General features: G+C 44.3%; 2 protein-coding genes across 2 annotated transcripts in view; both read left to right on the top strand.

Annotated features, from left to right (window-relative positions):
• The window catches only part of LOC133004846 (protein bicaudal D homolog 2-like), a 43091-nt gene extending 33694 nt beyond the window's left edge, over positions 1 to 9397 (top strand). The window contains exon 10 of the mRNA XM_061074377.1: positions 3723 to 9397. Coding sequence (XP_060930360.1) covers positions 3723 to 4077 — 355 coding nt within the window. The 3' untranslated portion in view covers positions 4078 to 9397. The remainder of the gene's footprint in view (positions 1 to 3722) is intronic.
• Positions 9398 to 14631: 5234 nt separating this feature from the next.
• The window catches only part of fgd (faciogenital dysplasia), a 54979-nt gene continuing 46758 nt past the window's right edge, over positions 14632 to 22852 (top strand). The window contains exon 1 of the mRNA XM_061075090.1: positions 14632 to 14718. Within this exon, the coding sequence (XP_060931073.1) occupies positions 14697 to 14718 (22 nt within the window). The 5' untranslated portion in view covers positions 14632 to 14696. The remainder of the gene's footprint in view (positions 14719 to 22852) is intronic.

A 22852-nucleotide genomic window follows, 5' to 3' on the forward strand; every position in this document is an offset into this window, starting at 1 on the left:
TGTAAATTCTGTCCTTTACTGCACAGAGTTGGGTCAGGGAACTCTTTGAGAGGCAGGGGGGGACTCGCCTTAGAGAGGTTTCCCACACTCCCCCTCCTCTTTGTGTCCCCCCCTTCCATCCTTCCTCAGATCCAAACAACCGGTCCTCTGGTCTATCTGGGAAAGAAAGAGAGGAAGGGGGCAGGCGTTCAGTTAAAGCCCACTACAGGAGCCTAATTTTACTTCTCTTCTTTTGTTCTTTTTTCATGATAATCACCTTTCTGACAAAGTCTGTGAAGGTGGATTTGTGAGTGTGTAGATTTGTGGAGTACTCGGATACAAATGTGTGGTCTCGGACAAAGAGGAAGAGTGGAACTGAAAGAACGAGCAGGTTTTTGTGTGAGTCCTTTGTGGGATCTCACGCTGCAGCCTGAGTGTAGATTAATAAAGTTGCTTGAGATTTGCTTCGTCCTTTTCGTTCTGCAAGGATTTCATAAGAGAGAAGCAAGCTGAATGTTATTCAAGTGTGTGCGTGTATTTTTGTGTGTGTGTGTGTCTCCAGCTGCAGTCTCTGGTGTCATATTAACAGTAACCTCCTCCTGCCTCTAGCATTCCTCAGACATGCCTCTACATGTCCCAGCTCCTGCATAATACTGATAAACAGTCAAACCATTAACTCGGGTCACGTTTTCTCCTCCAACACACACACCCTCAATCACCCTGCTCCTCTGTTGTTCCTTATATTTTCTCACCATCACTGCTCTTTCCATTCTGTTATTACTTCTTTATCCCTGTCCCCTCTGCGTGATATCCATCCCACCATGACCACCATGACCAATCAAGCTCCAGACAGGACCAGAGTGGAGGAGGCTGTGTGTGTTAGTGTTAGTGTTGTGAATGCAGTATTGATTACCAGCCAGGTCTGCATGAATGTTGCAATCAGTTGATTCCTTCTGCAGCCACAAACGCCATTTTCTAAAGTAAATCTTCACAGAAAGATAGTTTCTCTTTGTCAAATATGGTGTTCACTCCTCAAAAGGCGACTGGCTGCCTCCCGGCCCCCCGCAGCCATTGTGCCCCCCAAAACCCCATCAACAGCTCAGAAAGGTTCCTATTGTATCCCTCCAGTCCCCAGAATAGACTCTGGGGGTTTTTTCCCGGGAAAAAATGCACGCCCTCTCGCCCCCCCTATGCAAGAACGGCTGAGCTGTCTGCAGGAGCACCAGCCACCCCCCTTATACCCAGGTCGCCCCCCACCCCATACTGGGTTTAATGAAGCAACACTGATCCGTATTGTCTGGGTGTGTGTCCCGCTGGGAATCAAACTGCATACACAAGAGGGGAGGGTATGGTTAATGTTTGCATGGTGGTCTGGCAAAGGTCCGAGTTCACATGGCTCTGGACCACGTGCAGCACCACTCACAACAATAACATCTGAGGTCACTGCGACTTTATGAGACTAGATTCTACCTTCAAGATTTAATTCAATCAAAACAAGAACTTAAACTATAATACCACTCAGAACATATACCTCCGCCAAGGCCTAGAGTTTAAATTCACTAGAACTGGATTTTTACTTTTACTCTTTTTTTATTCTCTGAGAAATCAAGGAAAATGTGGAAACATTGCACAATGTCAAAGAAAGTGGAGAAAAAAAGATCCTGGATCCAGCCCCCTGAGTTGTTTCATGGTAATCTATCAAATAGCTTGTGTAATTTTAGTTACAAAAAAGACAAACCACCCAATACACAAACAAACAGTCACAGATGAAAGCACCACCCCCTTGATGGAGGTAATTACAGGTTTCACTCTGTTCCTAGTGCATTTTGAATTTACCAAAAACACATTTTCATATCGTGAAAGAAGAAAGACAAAGGACTTTTTCTTTGAAGATCTATTTTTGCAGTTATTTGGTAAACACAATGACTTTAAAGATATAGAAGGTGCCGTTTTTTGGGGGGATTAATCAACTTACTTGTTTTTACAGTGCAGCCGCTCAAACAGTCACTTTCCACAGAACAAAACAATAACAGATCTCTCCTGCTTGCTGGGAAAATGACAGTTGCAGACGTTCTAATACACTGTTCCATCACTTAAGAGAAAGTTATTGTGGTTTTTCGGAGCATCGCCTCAGGTAGAGGCGTTCTCACATAAAGTAAATACTTTATTTCCCGACAGTTAAAGGGAGCAGGGTGAGGCCACGTACCAGTTCAACTGTGTCTAAATGTTTTTTGAATGCTGCACAATTGGAGATCAAGGCGACACTTTCCAACACACCCCTCCCTTCCTAAAGGTGTGTTCGTCAACACTGAGCCACGTCGCTCACACTGCTTTGTCAGCAAAACACTTTAGGTATAGGGATGAGCAAGATGGAGAGAGAGGAAGTGACTGATGCAGGCAGGAGAGATGCAGACAGCAGCGAGGAGGGGGGGAAAGTGATAGGGAAGATAAGAGCCAGGAGAGAGGATTGAGAGAGAGAGAGTGAAAGAGAGCGAGAGAGAGAGAGTGATGAATGAGAGAGCAAGGTAATGAAAAGGAAAAAGTGGGATTGGTGGAGATATGAAACCCAAACCCTAAAATGCATTTTGGTGACCCAGTTTCCTACCTGTCCACACACACACACACACACACACACACACACACACACACACACACACACACACACACACACACACACACACACACACACACACACACACACACACACACACACACACAGACACACACACACACACACACACACACACACACACACACTCACTCACTCACAAGGGCACAGGGAGACGGGTGATAATGCCGCAGTGCAGCACCCAGTAACATGTGCTACAGTCTCACTTCAACTGGAAAAGTGGCGATCAGGTGTGAACAGCTACAACCCAGCACAGTGAACCACAATCCTCTCTTCACCATCTTCAGTTCTCTGCCCCCCCCAGTCACTCGTCTTCAGTCGGCTGGTCAGGTGACGCATAAAGGATCTTGTCAGTGACCCCTGGGTTAATGCTCTCATCCTTTGTTTATGTTATCTATTCTTATCTTGCTCATAATATTCAGAGGAGCTTCAAGCTACATAGAGTTGTGGAGCACAGACAGAAGTTTCATCTGCTCAATAATGTCAGTCTCACCCTGATGCAGTGGCCATACAAACCCCCAAAGCATGTATTTGAATATCATATTCAAGAAATATGTAATGAGATTCAAAGGTCTGAAGTGTTTTATCATTTATGAACAAGTGAAGAGAAGAGTAGCTACAGACAGATAAGGAGATATTGTTGTTTTTTCAAAAATATCTGCTCAAATTATTTAAAAAATGAGCTGTGAACCTTTGTTGTTGGAGTAATATGGTGAAGAGCCCTGACACAACTCATGAATTCCTTGAGTAAAAGAGCTGGAGCTCTATCTGTTCTGTGTGGCTCAGGGGCTCCACCTGGTGGCGGCAAAAACTGTGCAACCAGGGGAAAGGTCATGATGAAAGTTATTGACTCATTGAGTCATTCTGTCAGTATATGAAAACATGCAGCTCGGGTCTGTGTGATATATTCATAGTTTTACAATAGTTTAATGTAAAAAAACTAAATCCTAAATGATTTTCTCCATTGAGTTGCACTGTTTCCTATTCCTGCATGTGATAGTCCCCCCTAGTGGTGTGACACGGGACAATATATCTTCCTGACACTCTTCATCACTAGTTCAAAGTGAATGAATACACATCTGACTCTACAGCTTTCTGTGTGTGTCTCTTTCAGTTGTGACGAGTACGTGAACCAGCTGGATGAGATGCAGAGGCAGCTGGCTGCAGCGGAGGATGAGAAGAAGACCCTGAACTCGCTGCTGCGGATGGCGATCCAGCAGAAACTGGCCCTGACTCAGCGCCTGGAGGACCTGGAGTTCGACACTGAGCAGACCCGCCGTGGAGGCACCGCCAGCCGCGTGAGAGCCCGCAGCAAAGCCGCCAGCGCTGCCATCAACCACCCCCACGTAAGTCAGAGTCTCTCCTGCTCTGGCACCAACCGCCCAGAGCTCAACAACGCCGTGCCCAATGGCATTCTGGGAGGCCCTGTGGTCTTCTGCAGCGAGAAGTACAAGATCTACTGCGACTGAGGCGGACAAGGCTTCTGCAAGGGACTGCTGTGTACAGAGGGGGGGGGGCGCCTGGTGGCCGAACCCTCCCTGCCTTAGTGTTTAAGAGCCCCACCCGCTCGCTTAGCTCCCTGGCCAGCCTGCGCTCCTCTAGGGACTGCTGTGTAACCGGCTGCTCGTGTGTGCTAGTGTCAACGCTTCGGGGAATGCAGATGTATGTACAGTGGTGCACTAGACATTTGGACTGTAGTAGACATATATGGCATGTGGATTATAGGGCCCCGGTTATATTGGGGGTTTTGTGGATATTATGGAGTGTCTATTCTTTCCGCTGTCGTGGTGCCGTACGTATGATGTAAAAGGCGGCCGCTTCTGTGCTGGGTTGTTCTGCCCCCTGAGTGTATTGCCTGGTAACAGTAACACATTGTGGGGGTGGGGACTTGTAAAAAGGGGATGTCAGTTTGATGCTCTTACTACCAAATATGACATCCTCTGCTCTACGGCTCGTCCGTTGGCATCGGTGCTCCTTTCAAAATAAAAGCCCTCTTCTTCTCTCTGCCTCTCCGTCCTGGTCCCCCCCAGGACTGACCTGTGTCCAGTTGCCCACTGTCTAATCAGGTCACTCTGAAATGTTTACAAGAAGAAAAAGAAATATGCAATCTCCCCCTGCGTTCGTGCACGGGGAGCACAAAATGATTCTACACCGAGATTCTAAAACTTGCGAGTGGGTTTTCTGGTGTAATTGTTTTGGGCCAATAAGGAGCACCTGTGACCACGGGTGTTTATATATCAGGATGGTTTCGAAGCTGTGATCGTAGCACACCAATACAATAGGGTTGGTAGAATCGCATGGCTTTGCAGCTAAAAAAACGCTTTTGAACTGTTTGTTTCTGTGTGTGGTACAAGACAAATGTACTGCAGGGCTCTACATTGTAAAAAGAGGAGTGATATTTGGTGTCAGGTGCGATGCAGGAGGGCTCTCTATTCCATGTGACCCACTACGTTGCGATGGATTGGTGCCTCAGGTTGCTACTTCTGTTGAAATGCTATAATGAGTGCTGTGAACAGAGATACAATATAGTTTTGATCAAAGATGATTTTTTAAATATGGAGCAAATCCTAGAAGAGCACAAATCAATAAAAAGCACCCACATCTATTCTGGATGATAAATGGGGGAAAAAAAACAAGCAACCACGCGGCAACAAAGTGCCTGTCGACCCAAACACTCGATATATTTATCTATCTGCTGATGTAAAGCCCTGTCCTGTCCTGTGTCTCTACTTGAGCTCACTCTGTCCTCACTTCTCCGTCTCTCTCTCCCCCCCACCCCTCTATCCTCTCTCTGTTTTTGAAGAGCTCTGTGTGTTGATGTGGACGAAAACACTTTTTCCTCACGTCTCTAATCTGTGTCTTGTCACTCGGTCGCCATAACGACCCTCTCTCTTGTAGATTGTCAGCAGCTTGCTCCTGCAGCATCACCACTCACCCTTTAAATAGAATGAGGACTTGTGGGTGAAAATTGCCCGCCGAGTATTTTTTGTCAGGTAAAGTCCTCACGTGCATTGTGTTCTTGATTTTGTTTTTGTTGCCTGTTTGTATATCAGAGTTGAAATGAAGCGCCCTCATGTGTGTGTCATGTTTTTAACCTTTGCAAATGGAGGGACGCTCATTTCTTTTGTCTTCAGTTTGGTGAGTGAGGACACAGCGACGTACTGTTTTAGTATCCACACAATAGCTTTAACCCCTCGCAAGCTAGCATTACGCAAATAGGAAAAAACTACAAGTGGGGCTTGTGTTCAAATCCATGTATTTCTTGTGGATCATAGACACGTTAGCTTTACGATGCTGAAAGCAGGGTTGATGTGAGGAAAATCCTGCAAGATTGATCAAATTAGAAGTTTTCTACTACTACTAAGCTATATATTGTACTCTATATTCTTAATATGATCATGTTCAGGTTATAATCTTGCAGGATCCTACGACAGTATTCCCTCCTCTCAGATATGAAGAGAGGAGAGTTCCTTTATGCCTCTGAAAATGGAACGACGACCCCAGTCAACCCTGCTTGAGTGTGCATTCATAAGCCACAGCACACAGCATGGACGTTAGAGATAGAGAAAAAAACCTAATGCAGCCTCCTGAGAGGTCAATCACTCTTACGTTTGTGATTCACTTAACTTACAAGTGCGATATATTCAGTTTCTATCAGTTTGCGCTGACAGAGAAAAGGTTCGGGGAGTAGTCGAGGGAGAACTACTCGTGGTGTAAACCAGCTCCTGGGAGAGGGAGCGAGGAGATAAGAAAAAGCTAGACATGCTGGTGAGGAGAGCCAGATGTCCGACTGAGAGCTGACTCTCATACTGTAGTGAATGAGTTTCCTAAGGGAGAAACTCACTGTGGAGGAAGAGACTAGTTGAACAATCAACCAGAGGACATTGATTCAAATTAGTCGAGCCCCTGACCCCTGACCCCTTCTCTCCCCTTGTATAGGCTCAGTGGGATCACTGAGCAGTAGATAGACCCCAGGATGGGATTGTTACTAGAACCCCCTTCTCTCACCGATAATGAATCCCCACTTTGCTCCATCTGGTTTGAAATCAATGTCTGGCCCCTACCTCTGTTTGCAGGCTCCGCCCACTTCACCTTTCAGTTTCACTACCCATGATGCATTTAGTTTCTGATTTCAAATAAGCCTGCATGTGTAAAAGAAAAAAAACCATTACCTGTTTTTCATGTACTTGCATGGCACAAGAGAAAAACTCATCTCCTCTGACACCGGGTGGCGGGTTGTGGCTTCAGCTCTGTCCTATGAATGAAAAGGTTGTGGTACTTGTGAGTCGTTGGCTTCCTAACTGCACCTGCAGGGTGACTCGTGTTCAATGTGCTTTCACACCAGCTCCTCAGAAACGTATAGGCGAGGTCGATTTGACCCGAACGCTCCTGACATGACATCACTCGCCTCCGGGGCTCCTGCCTAGCGTCGGCTTCTGTTCCTCTGACTAACCACAGCCGGCCTTTTGCTGTGTGTGTGTGTGTGTGTGGCTCATGTTAACAGTTGCTCTAAATTGATCAATAGTTCTAACGCTGATCATCTGTTTCTTCATTTTTGCAGTAAATTACAATAGCGCCTCACGGACGACGAAGCACCGACACAAGATCCATTCTCACAGCCGATAAAGTTAAAGGATTATTAGCACTGTAGACGATTTGGACTTGAAGACTAAAAAAATAAGAAAATTGTTAAAATTTGTAGGTCGGATCAACTGTCCTTCCTTTTGAACACTAAAGTGATGCATGGGATACTTAGTCTCATCTGTGCGTGCTGCTGCTGGAAGCCAATTTCTCACAAGTTCAATGACCTGGTCGACCTCCTGAACCGGAGGTTGCTATTGGCTAATCTAACCCTCCAATGAGAAGCCAGGGGAGATGGGTATTTTCTTATGTAAATCACAATCTTGTGTTTCTTGTTGTTTTAGTTTATTATTTTCTTAATCTGTGCACTTTCATTATATAGGACTATAACAGACTATTATTAACCAATATGAAAGCGTGGTAGCACTATGGTTTGTGAGTAATTCAGTATATAGATTACACGACTATAGGAATATACGTCCTGCTGAAAATCGGAATTAAAGAGACTATTTACTCCGGTAAGGGCTTCGCAAACCATAGAGCAGCTATTACGGCTTCATCCTCAAGATTTTATCCATGAAATTATCTATTATTGTTTTGTTACATCATATGTTATGCTGTTGGTTTTTCTCTTGTGTTTGTTCTACTGCCATGTTCTCTACAAAAAACTCCAGGGTGATCAAATTCTGGGCTTTTTTCATGTATTTATTATTCCTAGGAATAGTTCGAAATAACACAATGAAACTTGACAACGCTCTGACTCAAATAGGTAAGTTGTGTTTTGGGGAAAGTTCAAGCGACGTGAAAAGCTTTTCCTATCTTCCTACCGAGGGCGTTCCACTGAAGCGGGATCACTGACTCTCAGAATTCTTTGCAAGTGCAACAATTAAATTCCAAATTGGAATTGTTTCATTCTCTCTTTGTTTATCGTGCCAAATCTTGGTGCACCGTTTAGGTTGAAAAGAATCAAGACAGAAAGAAGACAAGCCGTCAGTTACAAAGGTGTAATTCGGGCCCCGGCTCTCCGTGTGAGTGCCGGGGTTTTTGATTTTTTGGTTTCTTCAGTTCTTCGTTTCTGACCAATAGTGCCTTTCATTGTTTCAAGGGAGAATCTTAGACTAGTGTTTTTATGTTTTCAGTTTTTTTTACATTGGTGAGGACTTCGGGTTCAAAATGACTGTGAGCAGCAATAAGTGCAAAGGGAATTTCAACCCTTTCCGCATGAGTGAGGTAATAGTTTTGAAATTAGCTCAATAAAACTGAAATTGTTTTGAATTCTGCGGGTCAGTGATCCATTCAATAAATTCAGGGGTATTAAAAAAGAGGTTGTCTGTTTTTATCAAACTTTGGGAACCAAACGAAATCCCTTTGGCCTCCTGTTTTTGAACAAATGTGTTGGGGTCGATCGGTGTACTATTGGAAACATCTACGTATCTCTAGCTTTGTTTGGTGAAGGTAATGTGATATCAGTAGTATTGTGGAAAAAATGTGCAGAGGGCGCATTTTATCCTTCTTTTCGTCCAATTTGTTTTGTTTGTTTGTTGGTTTGTTTGTTTTTCTATTCTTGAATCTTTTTTTACGTCATCTTTGAGCATCTTGTGTTTTCAGGAAACAGAAAACAAAATGGGCATCAACAAGCATGAATAGTGCCATTACAGCCAATGCTTGTTTGTTGAGGCGTTAAAGTTACCAATACGGACGAGAAGCTAAAAACAAAAAGTGCAATTTAAATACAGTTTTAAAAAAAGAAAAAGTTTTCTGTTTGCTGGAAGAGATAGCATTGTCATAATAAAATTAGCTGTGCGAACTTGATATTGTCATATTGTGTTTCAGTATTGATCCATAATGAGGGTTTGATATCTTTATATGAAATAACGACTTCACCTGTACGTTGGTATTTATTTGAATTGTCATGCAGTACTGTATTCTTATCAAAAATGTGCATTATGATTACAGCTAAATGTCATATGCATGTTGCTCAGTCATGGGACCTTTACACAGAATTGAAAACAAACATATTAAATCTTTCTTTCAGGGTGTTATAAAACAAAAAACGATGAGGAAGAAGGAAAAGAAAAACGAAAAGTCGAGACGAAAGTCTCATGTATTATTGATGAATTAATCCCATGAAAGTGTTTTGTTTGTTTTGCAGGAGAGAGGTGGTTTGTCTGTGTAAAGGTAGTCATACTGGCTAAAAATCAATAAATAAAAAACCTAAAACTCAAGGCCTTTTCAGTGTTGTTATTTATAGCTCCTCTCCCACAGCAGCAGTGGCACATGAAGGGTTAACCAGGAGAGTGTATGGTCTGCAGCCCCCGAGTCTCCTCAGAGTGTTCCCAGCTGGAAGCCAGGGGCAGGGGGAACTTCCCAGCTGTCTGAGCACACAGCTCCAGGACATGATCACATTTCACACATTGCACAAAAAACACTTCGACCACCTCCTCCTCCTCCCCCGCCGAAGCTGCAGACCCTCGTTCTCTCCCTGCCTGTTCTCTGCTGTGTCGCTTAAACCTCGTTGCTCCCTCTCCCCTCCTCGGCCTTTCTCCGTTTCCCATTTCTTTTCCTTTCCTCCCCTCTCCCCCCCTTGCCTCCCGGTGATACGCCCACGCGCTGAGAGCCGCCCTGTTGACCTTCGGTGCACCCAGCACTTCCTGTCCAGGCTCTGGAGGCCCGAGCGCTGTCTAATTAATACTGCAGTGATTTAAAATGCAATAGAAATACTCACGGGCTCTTAAACAAGCTGCTAAAATACTTGATTTCGTGCTCACAATGCAGTTGCTCCCAGCCCAGGAGTGATTTATAGTGATGTACATGAGAACAAATATGTAATTTCAGCTTTAAAATGTCAAGTTGATTAGGATAAAGTAACGTAGCCTTCTGCAACTGAAGAGAGATTATTGAATATTCCACTTACGCACAGATAAAGTTGCATGATTCATATCTGTGGTTTCCACCCTTTTCTCTCTGATGCAGCCGCGTCAGATGAGATCAAGAACACTTAATTAACACCATCTGTCCTGATGTTCCACTAAAGTAATTATTTAACACTGTGTTGCATTCAAGTGGATGTTCTTTTCTTTTCAATTTCTTGACGTACTTTTTCAACTGTAGAATATGATAGGTTGATCTTACCCTAAACAATATATAGTAAACTGATCTCTTCGAAAAAGTTAAGTACATATAACTATTAGTCTGAAGTTACGTTTACTGAAAATCTCATTAAATTCACTTACAACTTTCTTCTAGTTTTAGTTCTATATACTTAGTAGTTAAGTTTAGTAGTTTAGTATAGTTTAAGTGAAAATCTTGTCTGACTTAACTGAAAAGATGTGTTTACTCAGCAGAATTTAGGAAAAAGATAAATAAAGTAAACACAATAATGGTGAGTTCACAGGATTGTAGCAGGTTGTTTTTATGATTATTGGGAGAAATAATACACACAAACATTTGTTTTTCATCATTTAGTGAGGTCATTCTTGTTACTTCTCCCTTGTTAAATATCAGATTTGTATGTTGATTATTGTGTCATGGAAAAATGAATTTGATTGTGTGTTTACACTGCAGACACTCATGTCGAAAGTGAATTCCCCTCCGGGACAATATACTCCTTCTTATCTTATCTTATATTTTCAAACTGGATGAGCTCCTCCAATCTTTCCACATACTTCCTGGTGGATGCAGAAGAGCCTCCCTGTGCTTTTTACAGTCTGAAAGCCCCCCACAGAGACACAGGGTGGTCCGTGCTCCTCATTACTAATGAACTAAACACCATGTGTGAAATATTGGTGGACTTCTCCTTCAACTGAATGGACTACTAGAACGTCCTCACAATTAAACACAAGTTCCAGTTACCATAATAATAAAGCTTAATATATCTTATGTTAGTGATACTGTCGCCCACCCACACGCTGCTGTGGCTGGAGCAGTAAAAGCAGTGAAGCAGCTTTTTCACATGTGCCAGCCCGATTGAGCTTGAATGTCAGAGTGTTAATGAAAAGACGTCAATGTCCCTGACAACCAGTGACATCACTGTGGCCACAGAGGAGCCTTTGTTGGTGCCAGTCTCCTCTCACATCCTCCCCAACCCGGGCTGGACTGGCAGAGGGAAAGATATGGGTCAGTGGGGTTCGTTCCTCCACATCAGTCCTCAGTTATCAGTTAACATGCAGGTGCTGGGGTTTTATGCTCTGGACGCAGGGGAGCGGTTCCTGCTGCAGAGCTGCTGTCTCACTTATGATGCACTGTTAAAATCCACCACCTGGGGTCCCTCTACTACAAATGGTGACATCTCCATGGGTAGTTTGTCAGTGGGTTCAGCATTGGTCTTAAAACAGAATGTGTGTGTGTGTGTGTGTGTGTGTGTGTCTGTGTGTGCCCTTACAAAGAGTCTCCTTTATGTGCCTGCGCCGTCATGTGATAAAGTCATGTGGAGCCTGAAGGAAGCGTGATCAGCTGCTGTGGATGAGGAGCTCCACAACTTCAGCACCACCCAGGCCCTCACATGGATAAACTTCAAACACACACACACACTAACACACACACACACACGTTTCTGAGCAGCTATACTGGAGCACAAATGATTCCAGGGGACGTTAACTCATTTATGGCCCGTGGAGGAGTGTGAGCTCAGCCTCATGATGCATTAAAACATTCCTCAGTCCTGACACTGGACGTGGGGTGTGAGCGTCCTCGTGACTCACAGATCTGTCAGGATTATCGAAACTCTCGGTGCAGCCACAGCCACAGATCAGTGTGGATTCAATGAGCAGGAGGAGGCTTCAATTTGCACCTGAAAAGGAGTGAAGGAGTAGAACCTGGCACCTCAGTACAGAGTGTGATTAGTCATCTGATTCAGGCGTTTACACCATGACGGTTTCAGACAAGTGTAAAAGACTCATCTCACACGTATGCGTGCCGGGTTCACACCTATTCTTCATCTTGACGGCTCATCTGCCTCAGTCTTCTTTCTCTTCCAGTCCCTAATTGTCTTATTTGAAATACTGCTCAGTGTGTCTCTCGCCTCTCCCCCTCCTGCTTTGACTCCCTTCCCTTCTCTCTTCCTCCTTCCTCCTCTCCTCTCTGTGGATGCTGTTGTTCCTTCTGGGAGGATGTATCCCAGGGGGCTGTTTGGTGTTCTGCTCTCTGCGGACCAGCCTGCCCCAGACGCACAGACAGGCAGCTCCGTGCACTCGGAGGCACTAACAGGGACACTGGGCCCCTGGTCTATTTAAAACACGAGTTCAGTCATCCACAAAGCTCTTGGCCTTTTCCGACTCCGCACTGACATGTTCAGAATTATCCTCCTAAGTAAAGAGGGAAAAGGTTAAAGTGAAAAAGGGAGAATGTGTTTTCTTTTCCTGTTTTTGCTTGGGTCTGCAAAATGGAGGGAGGCCCTGTTTTGCAAATGAAGTGATCAGAGCAGATATATAGAAGAGCTCTTACATGAGGTGTGTATGTCAATGGCTGTGTGCGCACAGCAGTCAGGGAGGGGGGGATGGGGGGGGGGGGGCATTACCATTACAGACCCTGCTGTTGTCTGTGTTGATCTGAGACAGATGCAAAGCGTGCAGCAGAAAGGGGTTAATGACGCGTGGCCGAGTCGACACGGGTTCCATAAAGACGGAGGGCTGAGGGGACAGGCAGACATACAGAGAGGTAACAAGGGGTCGCCACCACACAGTCCTGCTCCTGCTTGAAAACTTTACTACTGACACACAAAGACTGGCAGTGGTGGAGGAAGCACATGGGACCTTTACTGAAGTAAAAGTATAAAGACAATATGAAAAATATTCAAAACAAACCAAAGTGTTTTAGGTAAAAGTCCAGAAGGATCATTCATTTTAAAACTGTATCGAGTATTTCTGTATTACCAAATTACAACATATATTATGTCGAGGCACTTTACATATTAAGGGTGAGACTTTACAACCTTACAATATTAAAGAGAAACCCAACAGTTCCTTTTGTACTTGCAGTACTCGAATAAATGTACTCAGTAGATGTACTTCTACCACCAAAGACTGTAACCCGTATAACCTTGTACACCCCTCAGGAAATGAAATGGAATTTTATATCTATAATGATCTGCAACGTCAATACTTGTTCTCCTGCTGCTGTGAGTTTCTTGTTACTGTTTGCAGAGATTCTCAGAGGCAGCTGACAGAATCCGTTCAGCTGCCTGGGAACTCAAGATAATCAATTAAAAGATGAGCAGCGACATGGAAACGCGTCGCCAGTTAGAATTTGTGTTCCGGCCTCTTTCTCCACACTAATAGGCAGCTGTGGACTTCTCTCAGCAGAGCCATCTCTGGAAGTAGGCCTCATCCCTTTCATGACTTCGCGTGACGCTGTCATGTCATGTCATGCCTCTCTGTGCCAGTGGGCACATCATGGCTGCAAATGTAGCCTGGTAGAAAAACTGACTCTGAGACTGTGGTTGCTGCTTTAAAGGGATAGTTCACCCAAAAATGAAATTATTTACTCACCACTATGCCGAGGCAGGGTTGATGAGTCCACAAAACACTTTTAGAGCTTCAGGGGTAAACAGCGTTCCAGCCAAATCTAATACAATTTTAATAAATGGTTGACCCTTCTACACATGTAAAAAACAATAGAAACAAAAACATGAAGTGCCTCCATACTGATCCTGTGGTTTCATCCAAGCATCCTTAAGCCTAGACCTTCAAAACAGCATCATTTACACCATGTTTTCAGTCCAAATGTCTGCTGTGAATCTCTTCTGGAGCCGGGTTCATCACTACTTCCTGTAGAGAACATTAAGGCTAAAAACATGGTGTCAATGAAGCTGTTACGAGTCTAATTCAAATACTGGGGCTTCTGGACCCTTGGAGGACCCCACAGGAGAAGTATGGAGGCATTTCATATTTGTCTCATGTTGTTTTTTCACGTTTGAAGAATCTGTGACTAGTTACTTCAATTGAAACCCCTGAAACTCCAAAAGGGCTTTTTTGATTCAAACACGTCACCCACCCCTCCATCGGCATAGTGGTGAGTAGATAATGAGTCAATTTTCCTTTTGGGTGAACTATCCCTTTAAATTCAAGTGATGAGTCCAAGAATAACTTTTATTAGCTTATTATCTAGTTTCCAACACATATCTTTCATTCTAGCAGTCACTCACCCAATGAATGGGGTTGTCGTGCCCGCGCCTCGCAGCGGCGGGGGCGCGCATCTCCCTCCAGCGGCTCGGAGAGGAGGCTTCTCTCTTCAGGAGGAGGAGGAGAGAGGAGCGCACGGAGGAAACTACCCTGCTCGCCACTCGGCACAAGAAAAAGCACCCGGGCACAACTCGCTGGAGTCCGTAGGAAAACCATGAAGCGAGCTTAAGAGTGTGTGAGGCTCGGTTCTCTCTTTTTATTTGGGAACAACAGGAAAAGAGAAGTGGAGACGCTCCGTGCGCAGGAGCGTCTGTTTGTGCCAGTTTCTCTCCGAGAGGAAGAAGGACGCGTTCCGCAGAGAAAAGAGCCGGAGACGAAGTTTGTGCAGGATGCAGGAGGTTCCAGCTACTGGTGAGTGTTTCACACACAGACCTCTGCTTCTCTGTCTCTGTGTTAATGGAGAAGGAGAAGGAGAAGAGGGAACTCTGCTGGGAGAGCTTTTCTCAACTTGTTCCCCAAATGGCCACGGCTTCCATTGCGCACAGGATTTGAAATTCCAAAATGCTTTTGCCAGCTGTCAGCGGGGCAGCTGCAGGCCTACAGCAGCCCCACAACAACCGAGAGGGGGCTGTTGCTCACAGACACACAATCACACACACTCAGACACACACACTTCTGTTGGGGAGCTGACATGGCAAGAATAGGAGCAAAGCTGTGCCAAACCCTGAGGAAAGGAGCTCTGACCTCACCGTTGCCCCAGACTGACGCAGGGCCCCCTCCTCACACTCACACACACACACACACACACACACACACACACACACACACACACACACGCCACAATTATATTACTGATTTTGAGAGGAGTCATTCATCCTCCTCACTGCTCTAGTGTGTGTGTGTGTGTGTGTGTGTGTGTGTGTGTGTGTGTGTGTGTGTGTGGTGTTTGTGGTGTGTGTGTGTGTGTGTTTGCTCTGTAGGACCTTGTCCAGCTTTAATACTCGTCCTAATGAGACAAAACTTCATTTGTGAACCCCTGGTCAAGGTCACACGTGACTTGTGGTTAAGTTAAGTAAAGTTAGTCCTGGTTCAGGTTAGAGTTAACCATGAATCGGTCCTGGTTCAGGTTTGAGATACAGTTTCGGCCAGGCTGTCCAAAATGAGTGGAAGTCCGTGAAAAGTGTTAATAAGAAGTGTGTGTGTGTGTGGTCAATCAAATTTGAGTGGAGGAGAGTGTGTGTATATGTGATGCAGAGCTGTGTTGACCTCTGAGGTTAAGTGTGTGTATCAGTGGGTAATTTCCTCTTTTCATTCCATACACAGGTCCTTTTGATGATGTTATACTTCTGAATTTGTATTCTACCATAATCAAGAAGACCGTTATTCCTTTTTGGTCTATAATCAACTTTCCGTGTCCAGATGTGTGTTGCGTGGTGTTGAGATGACACATCTGGGGCATCTGGCTTAATATTCCCCAGCAAGTAGCCACAGCAGTACGTTGCAACAGGAACCGAAAATCCAATTCAAATTTCAGCTAAATCTGGGGGTTGTTCACATGGAGGCCTGAGAATATAGTGCTAGCATGCAGACAAAGAAAGGGGGAGGGTATAAGAGTGATAGGGATGGAGTGCTGATGGGGCGATATCAGGCTGCAGCAGAGGTGAGCTATGCAGAGAGAAGGGAGAGAGAGAGAGAGAGAGAGAGAGACAGAAAAAAAAAAGTATGTTTGTTGTGAGACTCGGGGGAGGAATTGATCTGCCGTCCTCCTGGCTGACTTTCTTTTTCCGGCAGTCCAGCGGTGTATCGTTTCTCTCCCACACACACATTCATTCCCAAGGCCTCGGTCTCTCCCTCTTTTTTCCCTGCACTTCCCTCTTTCTCTCCCACACTGTCCCAGATCAATCTCGTCTGCCCCCTCATCGCTATGCCTGACTTAAATCCCCTCCCCAACACACACACACACACACAAACACACACAGACGCACACACACTCGGGTCCTCGCTGCAACTGCCGTCGGATGAAATATATCAAATTTTTTTCTCCTCTCAACTCCCCTCAACTCTTCTCCTTCCTCATGGGAATCCAACCAGCCCGTGCACTCTCTAATGCTTATTTTTATGTTTACGATGGGAGGGTCATACGGGTTGTAGGCTGCTCACATCAAATCATCGGAGAATCTATTAAAATAGACCACATCACAAATAAACTGCGGTCGGATAGATAGCACGCCTCTCAGTTTGAATTCCACCTCAAGCCTCAGACGGGTTTCCCACTCCATAAACTTTTCTCGACAGACTTCACTCTCTGCGAACGTGTCTCGTTGGACAGATGTGGGACGACGGCGGTGGACGTTCCTTGGCAGCAGAGTCCTCGGTGCAGCGTGGACGTCCCCTGACTGGCTGTTTAGGTTATTTATTATTAACAAAAGCTATTGGGCCTGGCTGTGTTTAACCAAGCCAATGTAAACATCTCCCCTCCGTGTTAGATAAACACAGAACACAGGAGTTGGAGGAGAGGATGGTGAGAATATTATCTGCCCGGCTCCCTTTGTTCCCACTTGGTTTTCAGCTCAGATTCTTCTGCTGTTTCTCTCACTTTCAAAGTCTGTCCTCTTGCTTAAAGTCAAATGGAAGTCGATTGACTTTTTAGGTCACGTCGACTGGAGAGTTTCTGATTTTTCCCTTTTTCGATGCTCATTCTGATACCTGGACTTATTGGCTGATATCAAGTAGCGAACCGATACCAGTGATTAAGGAAACAGCAACATATATATTGTATTGTAACAGCTTTATATGACCAACCCTGTATCACAGTAATTATTTCTACCATTGTTCTCTGGCCCAGTGCTATAGTGTTGTTATTATAAACATGAGTGTCACTCCTCTTGCATACAGTTCAAGTCACTATTTTACTTGTGGGACAGTAGTACAAACTACTGACAATTCAGCTAGCTGTGGCTAACGGTCTTGGTTTTGGGGATTTCTGAGAAAATAAATTGGTCAAACTAAAGCCGGTCACCTCTCACATGCAGAACGCAGCTGGAGTTTTTCCGGGTCTATCCGGATCCATCCTATCAGATCATCTTTAATAAGGACAGAGGAACAAACGTGATCTATGAACCACAGACTCCACTATAACACTGTACTGCAGTGTTACAGGTCTGGATACAGTCCAAATCACAAGGCACGGTTTATTCATTGACTGGAATAGACATAAATACATTTAAATCTACTTATACTACTGGGTAAATCTGGCGGCCCATGTAGCAGCCATAGATTGAACTGTGATTTTTTTTTTTTTTTTATTATGTCAATGACATCTGAGCAAACAGAAGTATCAAAATATCATTGAACTGTTAAACTGGGAAGCTGTCTCGGTCTCCAGATAAGAAGTTAATGTGTTGGGTGATGGAAGACTTCCTGTTGCCATACTCTCCCTCCAGCTGTCTTGGCTTGTATGGAGCCCACTGATTGTTGTAGTACATTACCTCAAGGGCTTAGTAATTCATTCAAAGTATTAGATAGATAGATAGATAGATAGATAGATAGATAGATAGATAGATAGATAGATAGATAGATAGATAGATAGATAGATAGATAGATAGATAGATAGATAGATAGATAGATAGATAGATAGATAGATAGATAGATAGATAGATAGATAGATAGATAGATAGATAGATAGATAGATAGATAGATAGATAGATAGATGTGCTTTATTGATCCCAATTTACAAAATTATTGTAGCACTGCAGCTAACAAGCCACTGCTTGATCTCAAGGTGACCAGCAGACCATTCTTCAAACACGTTGGTTTATTCCGGCAAGCACCAATGGTTACCATCCCCTACGTGTGTGCGTATGTGTGTGTGTGTGTGTGTGTGTGTGTGTGTGTGTGTGTGTGTGTGTGTGTGAGGCAGCATGAGTCAGTTTCAGAGCCTTTCTGAAGCTTCAGGCTCTTCCTCGGCTTGTCTGAGTGTCACATTGATTTTCCCAATGGTGGTCATGTGTGTGTCTTCAGATAAGACAGCCCTTCAGTGTGAGTGTGTGTGTGTGTGTGTGTGTGTGTGTGTGTGTGTGTGTGTGTGTGTGTGTGTGTGTGTGTGTGTGTGTGTGTGTGTGTGTGTGTGTGTGTGTGTGTGTGTGTGTGTGTAATAGATTGAACAATTTTCTAATACCACATTTTTAGAAAGCGTTTTTTATTTGTGGCTTCCCCCTTTTCTTGTCTTTTTCTGCGCTCACTATCAGCCTGTTTTCATGTGAAGGTGTCACAGTGATTGTGTTAAATGACCTTGTGTCCGCCTTTGCATCAGATAAGACAGTGGTTTATTAGCTTTGCTGGTTCAACATTAGACTGCAGGTAAACATAAGACCCATCTACAGGAGGATGATGACTGAACTGATGATGACTGAACCAGGGAGGATCAGAAACTGGTTTGTTTTGATATTTCTACAACTATAAGCTGGTGTGAACACACTGTGGCGTTATATTGACACTCCTGCTCAACAGGTTCCTCAGTCATTGGCAGGCACGCTCCTCTGAGAGGTGTGTTTCCAATTGTTCTGCATTGAAATTGTCATAGCATAGGCAATTATAAAGCAATGTTTGCTCAGTAATTGTCAAAAAGGACATTGTAACAACTTCTTACCACACCTAACTGTTCTGTGTGGTGTGACGTAGTCCACAACACAGGGCTTCCCCACCCTTTGGACTCCAGGCCTGGACATGAGGTCATATCTGCTCGTGACATCTCGTCATAAGTTGCGATCCTGAGTTATGAGTAGTTCAAACAAATATCTCTGGTAGTTTCATTTGAAGGATCGTAAATTCAAGAGGTGAAAGTAGATTTAAAAAGTGGAAAAAGATGTAGACAGTTGATTGTAGGTTTGTCGTATACCCCTGCCACGGAGGTTATGTTTTCACCTCTGTCCATTTGTCTGTTTGTAAGCAAGATCACACAAAAATAGATTTCCTCGAAACTTGTTGGAAAGATGCGGTTTGGGTCTATGAAGGACTCATTCATATTTTATGCGTATCCAGATCAGGAGACTATTCACTCAGTGCCCTTCTAAGTTGTTTGTTAGTTAGCAGTAGGGCTGCCGCGATTCGTCGACGTCATCGATTACGTCGACGCTGAAAATGCGTCGACGCGTATAAAATGCGTCGACGCATTTTTTTTTTTAAACCGCTGGGCACATGCCGCCATAGACTATGCATGCCGCGGCTGGGGGAGCAGTCGCCCCGGCGCCCCCCTCCTCCACGCAGCCGGAGGCTCGGTGTGCGGCCCGCCTCAAGTTGTTTTTTTTTTTTTTGGGGGGGGGGGCGCCTCACGGCGTCGCTGGTGCGGGGGCTTCCTCTCTCTTGGACCGCGGGCCGGTGTCCGTCGCAGGTGCGGACGGCGGCCCGGCGCGGGTCGGGTCCTACTCGCGTCACCTCAGCTCCGGCGCCCGCGGGGGGAAGCCTCCGTTCGCGCGGGGGGGGGGGGGGGGGGGGGGGCGCTAGACTGAGTCCCAAACATGTGGACATGCTGACATTCTTACATTACAACACACATGTCTAACTGACGTTTGAGTTTGATTTTGAGCTGGACACCATTGTTTTTTATACTTTAAAAATGTTTCACTTTGTTTAATATGCAGACCTAACTTTTTTATTTTGATAAGGGGCTGAATAGAAACTTTGATATCTTTTTGAGTTGCACTGCTGACTTAACTTATATGCCCTCTTTTTTATTTATTTTTATCACGTTGGAGTTGCTAGTTTAAACCTACAGTTTTGCACTTTAATATTTGAGCCTTTCTTTACATTTTGTTTTGTGCTCGTTATACGATGACATACAGTTTGTTGTTGTCAAAATAAAATTAACTGAAATTAATGGTCAATTTGATTTTTTTGGAGGAAAATTAGTCGTTTAGATTAATCGACTAATCGATAAAATAGTCGTCCGATTAGTCGATAGAAAAATAGTCGTTAGTGGCAGCCCTAGTTAGCAGTATTACACAAAAAGTACAGGAAGGTTAGCACAAAATCTGGCAAGAGGATGTGGTATTGGACGGAGAAGAAACATTGAAATGTATCCAGATCACGGCATGAGCCAGGACTTTTTTTCACTTTATTGTTTTTTCAACATTTCCACAGTTTCCCCCGGGAAATATTCATGGATCAGGCACATTTAGGGGTCTGCAACAGTTCTGCAATTTGATGCAGATTGAATTTAAAGGAGACTGTTTGTCCTTAAGTGCCATTGTTGTTGTATATTTACTTTGAGAGCCCATGAAGGGACTTGACAACCTCATTGGGAACCATAATAACAAAATGTGCCTTTTCTTTTCATTCAAATTCCCTCAAATCAATTAAAATATTTTTTATTTAATATCTATGACCGGAGTTTGGAGAAGAGTAACCTCTAGTACAACAACCGTAGTTGTAAAGCCTTCTAGTGTTGGTGTCTGAATCCTTGTGATGCAACAAACAGGCCATGTCCGTCCACACCAGAAGATCACACTGACACTTTGAGTGTCTCGAAAGTATTCGCAGAAAGTTTTTGCAGATTAGTTGGAACGAGCGGGAATGTGACAGCAGGGGTGGCAGGAGTGTTGAGTCGAATGCTGTTTGGTATTAGGATGTTTCTGTTCAGAGCAGCAGTCCTTCCTGCAATATGTGTTTATACTGGAGGTCTCTTGGCTTGAAGTAGGGTCTGGCTGACACACACACACTCACACACACGCACACACACACAGAAGGCGGAAGTGACCTAGATTTCCTAAATGGTACCAACTGTTGAGGCCTTCGAGAAATGAACAGAATTATACTCAGTGTCACCCAATCAAGGACAGGCATGTCAAACATTGAGTGTTCCCCTAGAGACTGAATAAGTCTCATCCTGGTCGTGGAGGTAGATCGAGTTGTATCAAAGTCAGAGGCTGAGGAGTGACTGGGTTCAAGTGTCTGAGAGACGGGAGTGTTCCTTCAGGCCCTTTTCAAAAAATTGGAAAAATAATCAGATATCAGCCCAACAGAGAAGAGAAAGGGTCGAGTTCAGTAACCTTTCACCCTCTAAACTCTTTTGGGGCATTAGTCACAGGAAGAGAAGGTCAGTGTCTCTGCACAGCCGTCTGTGTCTGTCTGTATCGGAGTGTCTTCTCCAGTCTACTGTCTGTCTGGATTGGACCGACCCTGATGAGGGGGATTTTCCTGGGAAAGTCATATGGAAAGAAAAAAAAAAGTCCTTAATAGTAAAAGCATGTTCCATTCTATTTCTCTGTGTGTATGTGTGTGTGTGTGTGTTTGTGTGTGTGTGTGTGTGTGTGTGTGTGTGTTTTATGAGTGGAGCTCCTTTCTAGCACACTGAAGGCATTGTGTTTTTCCTCTCTGATCATCAGAAGAGCAGGCTCTCTAGAAGCAGGGTTTCCTGTACACACTGGGGTGAGGCAGGGGAAGGGTGAGGCAGGGAGGAAGAGGAGGAGGTGGAGGCCAGGTGGAGGTCACCTCTAGGTTCGATGGTGAGCATTGACGTTCTGGTTCACAGCAAAACAGAACCTTGGGCTCCTTGTCTGTAAAATGTCCTCCTCAATACCTTGGTCACAATCATTCAATAACCAAATCTATAGGACGGGTCCTGGGGCATGAAAACCAGTTCCAACAATTGATTGAACCGAAGAGTTGTCTTTATATCAAAGACTTGATTTAACTTCCTGTGTCATAGAAGTCCATTATGGTCCAAACATGTGCAGGGCCGGCTCTAAACCTGCCTAATTGGAATGGGCTGTTTCCTCAGCCTGTGGTGATGCTGGTTCTAGTCTTCTTTCTCAAACTGTGACCTGCAGTCATTGAGACCCTGCAAATGAAGACTCAGTCCACAGAAGCCTGATCTGCAGAATCTGTTGTGATGAGTCACTGACGCTGCTGCGATGGAGTAGAGCAGTTTGCTTTGGGTCTATTCATCTGATTTGTTGACTTTATTATTATCAGGATCTAGTTTGTTTATCTTGTGTATTTGTTGATATTCATGCTTATATTCAATGTTTAACAAAATTTCAAATATTGAAATAAGCCTATTCAGTTCATATATATATGATACGTTTTTAGATTTATGATTTTTATTATGTCCCATGTCTCCATAGATTTCTCTTTAGGTTTCTTTGTCTTCCAGGAACTAACTTAAGCTTATTATTTCTATCAAGGTTACATTATTTAATGTGGGATTCAGTTTTTTTATAGCAGGAATAGTTTTACTGAAACTCCCTGGTTTTGGATTTCAAGGACACTCCACTGAGATTTGCGAGTGCAGCATCCAGTAGCCAGACGTGGACGGTGTGAATACGGTGTTTTCTTACGATATGGAAGCCGCCTGTCAGAGCAGTTGCTGCCTGCAGCTGTGTTTCCTCGTGCTGACGCTGTTCAGGCCTCCAGACTCTGAAATGATGATTGATTATCAGATTTCCAGTGGTAGAGTTTTTTACACCAGTGTGAAATTTAAACCACAGGCTCGGGGGGAAAAAAAAATTCAATCTAAAGAAAATAACCCTTCAAACTGTACACGCGC

The sequence above is a fragment of the Limanda limanda genome, chromosome 7, assembly GCF_963576545.1.
Source record: "Limanda limanda chromosome 7, fLimLim1.1, whole genome shotgun sequence".
Lineage (NCBI taxonomy): Eukaryota > Metazoa > Chordata > Actinopteri > Pleuronectiformes > Pleuronectidae > Limanda > Limanda limanda.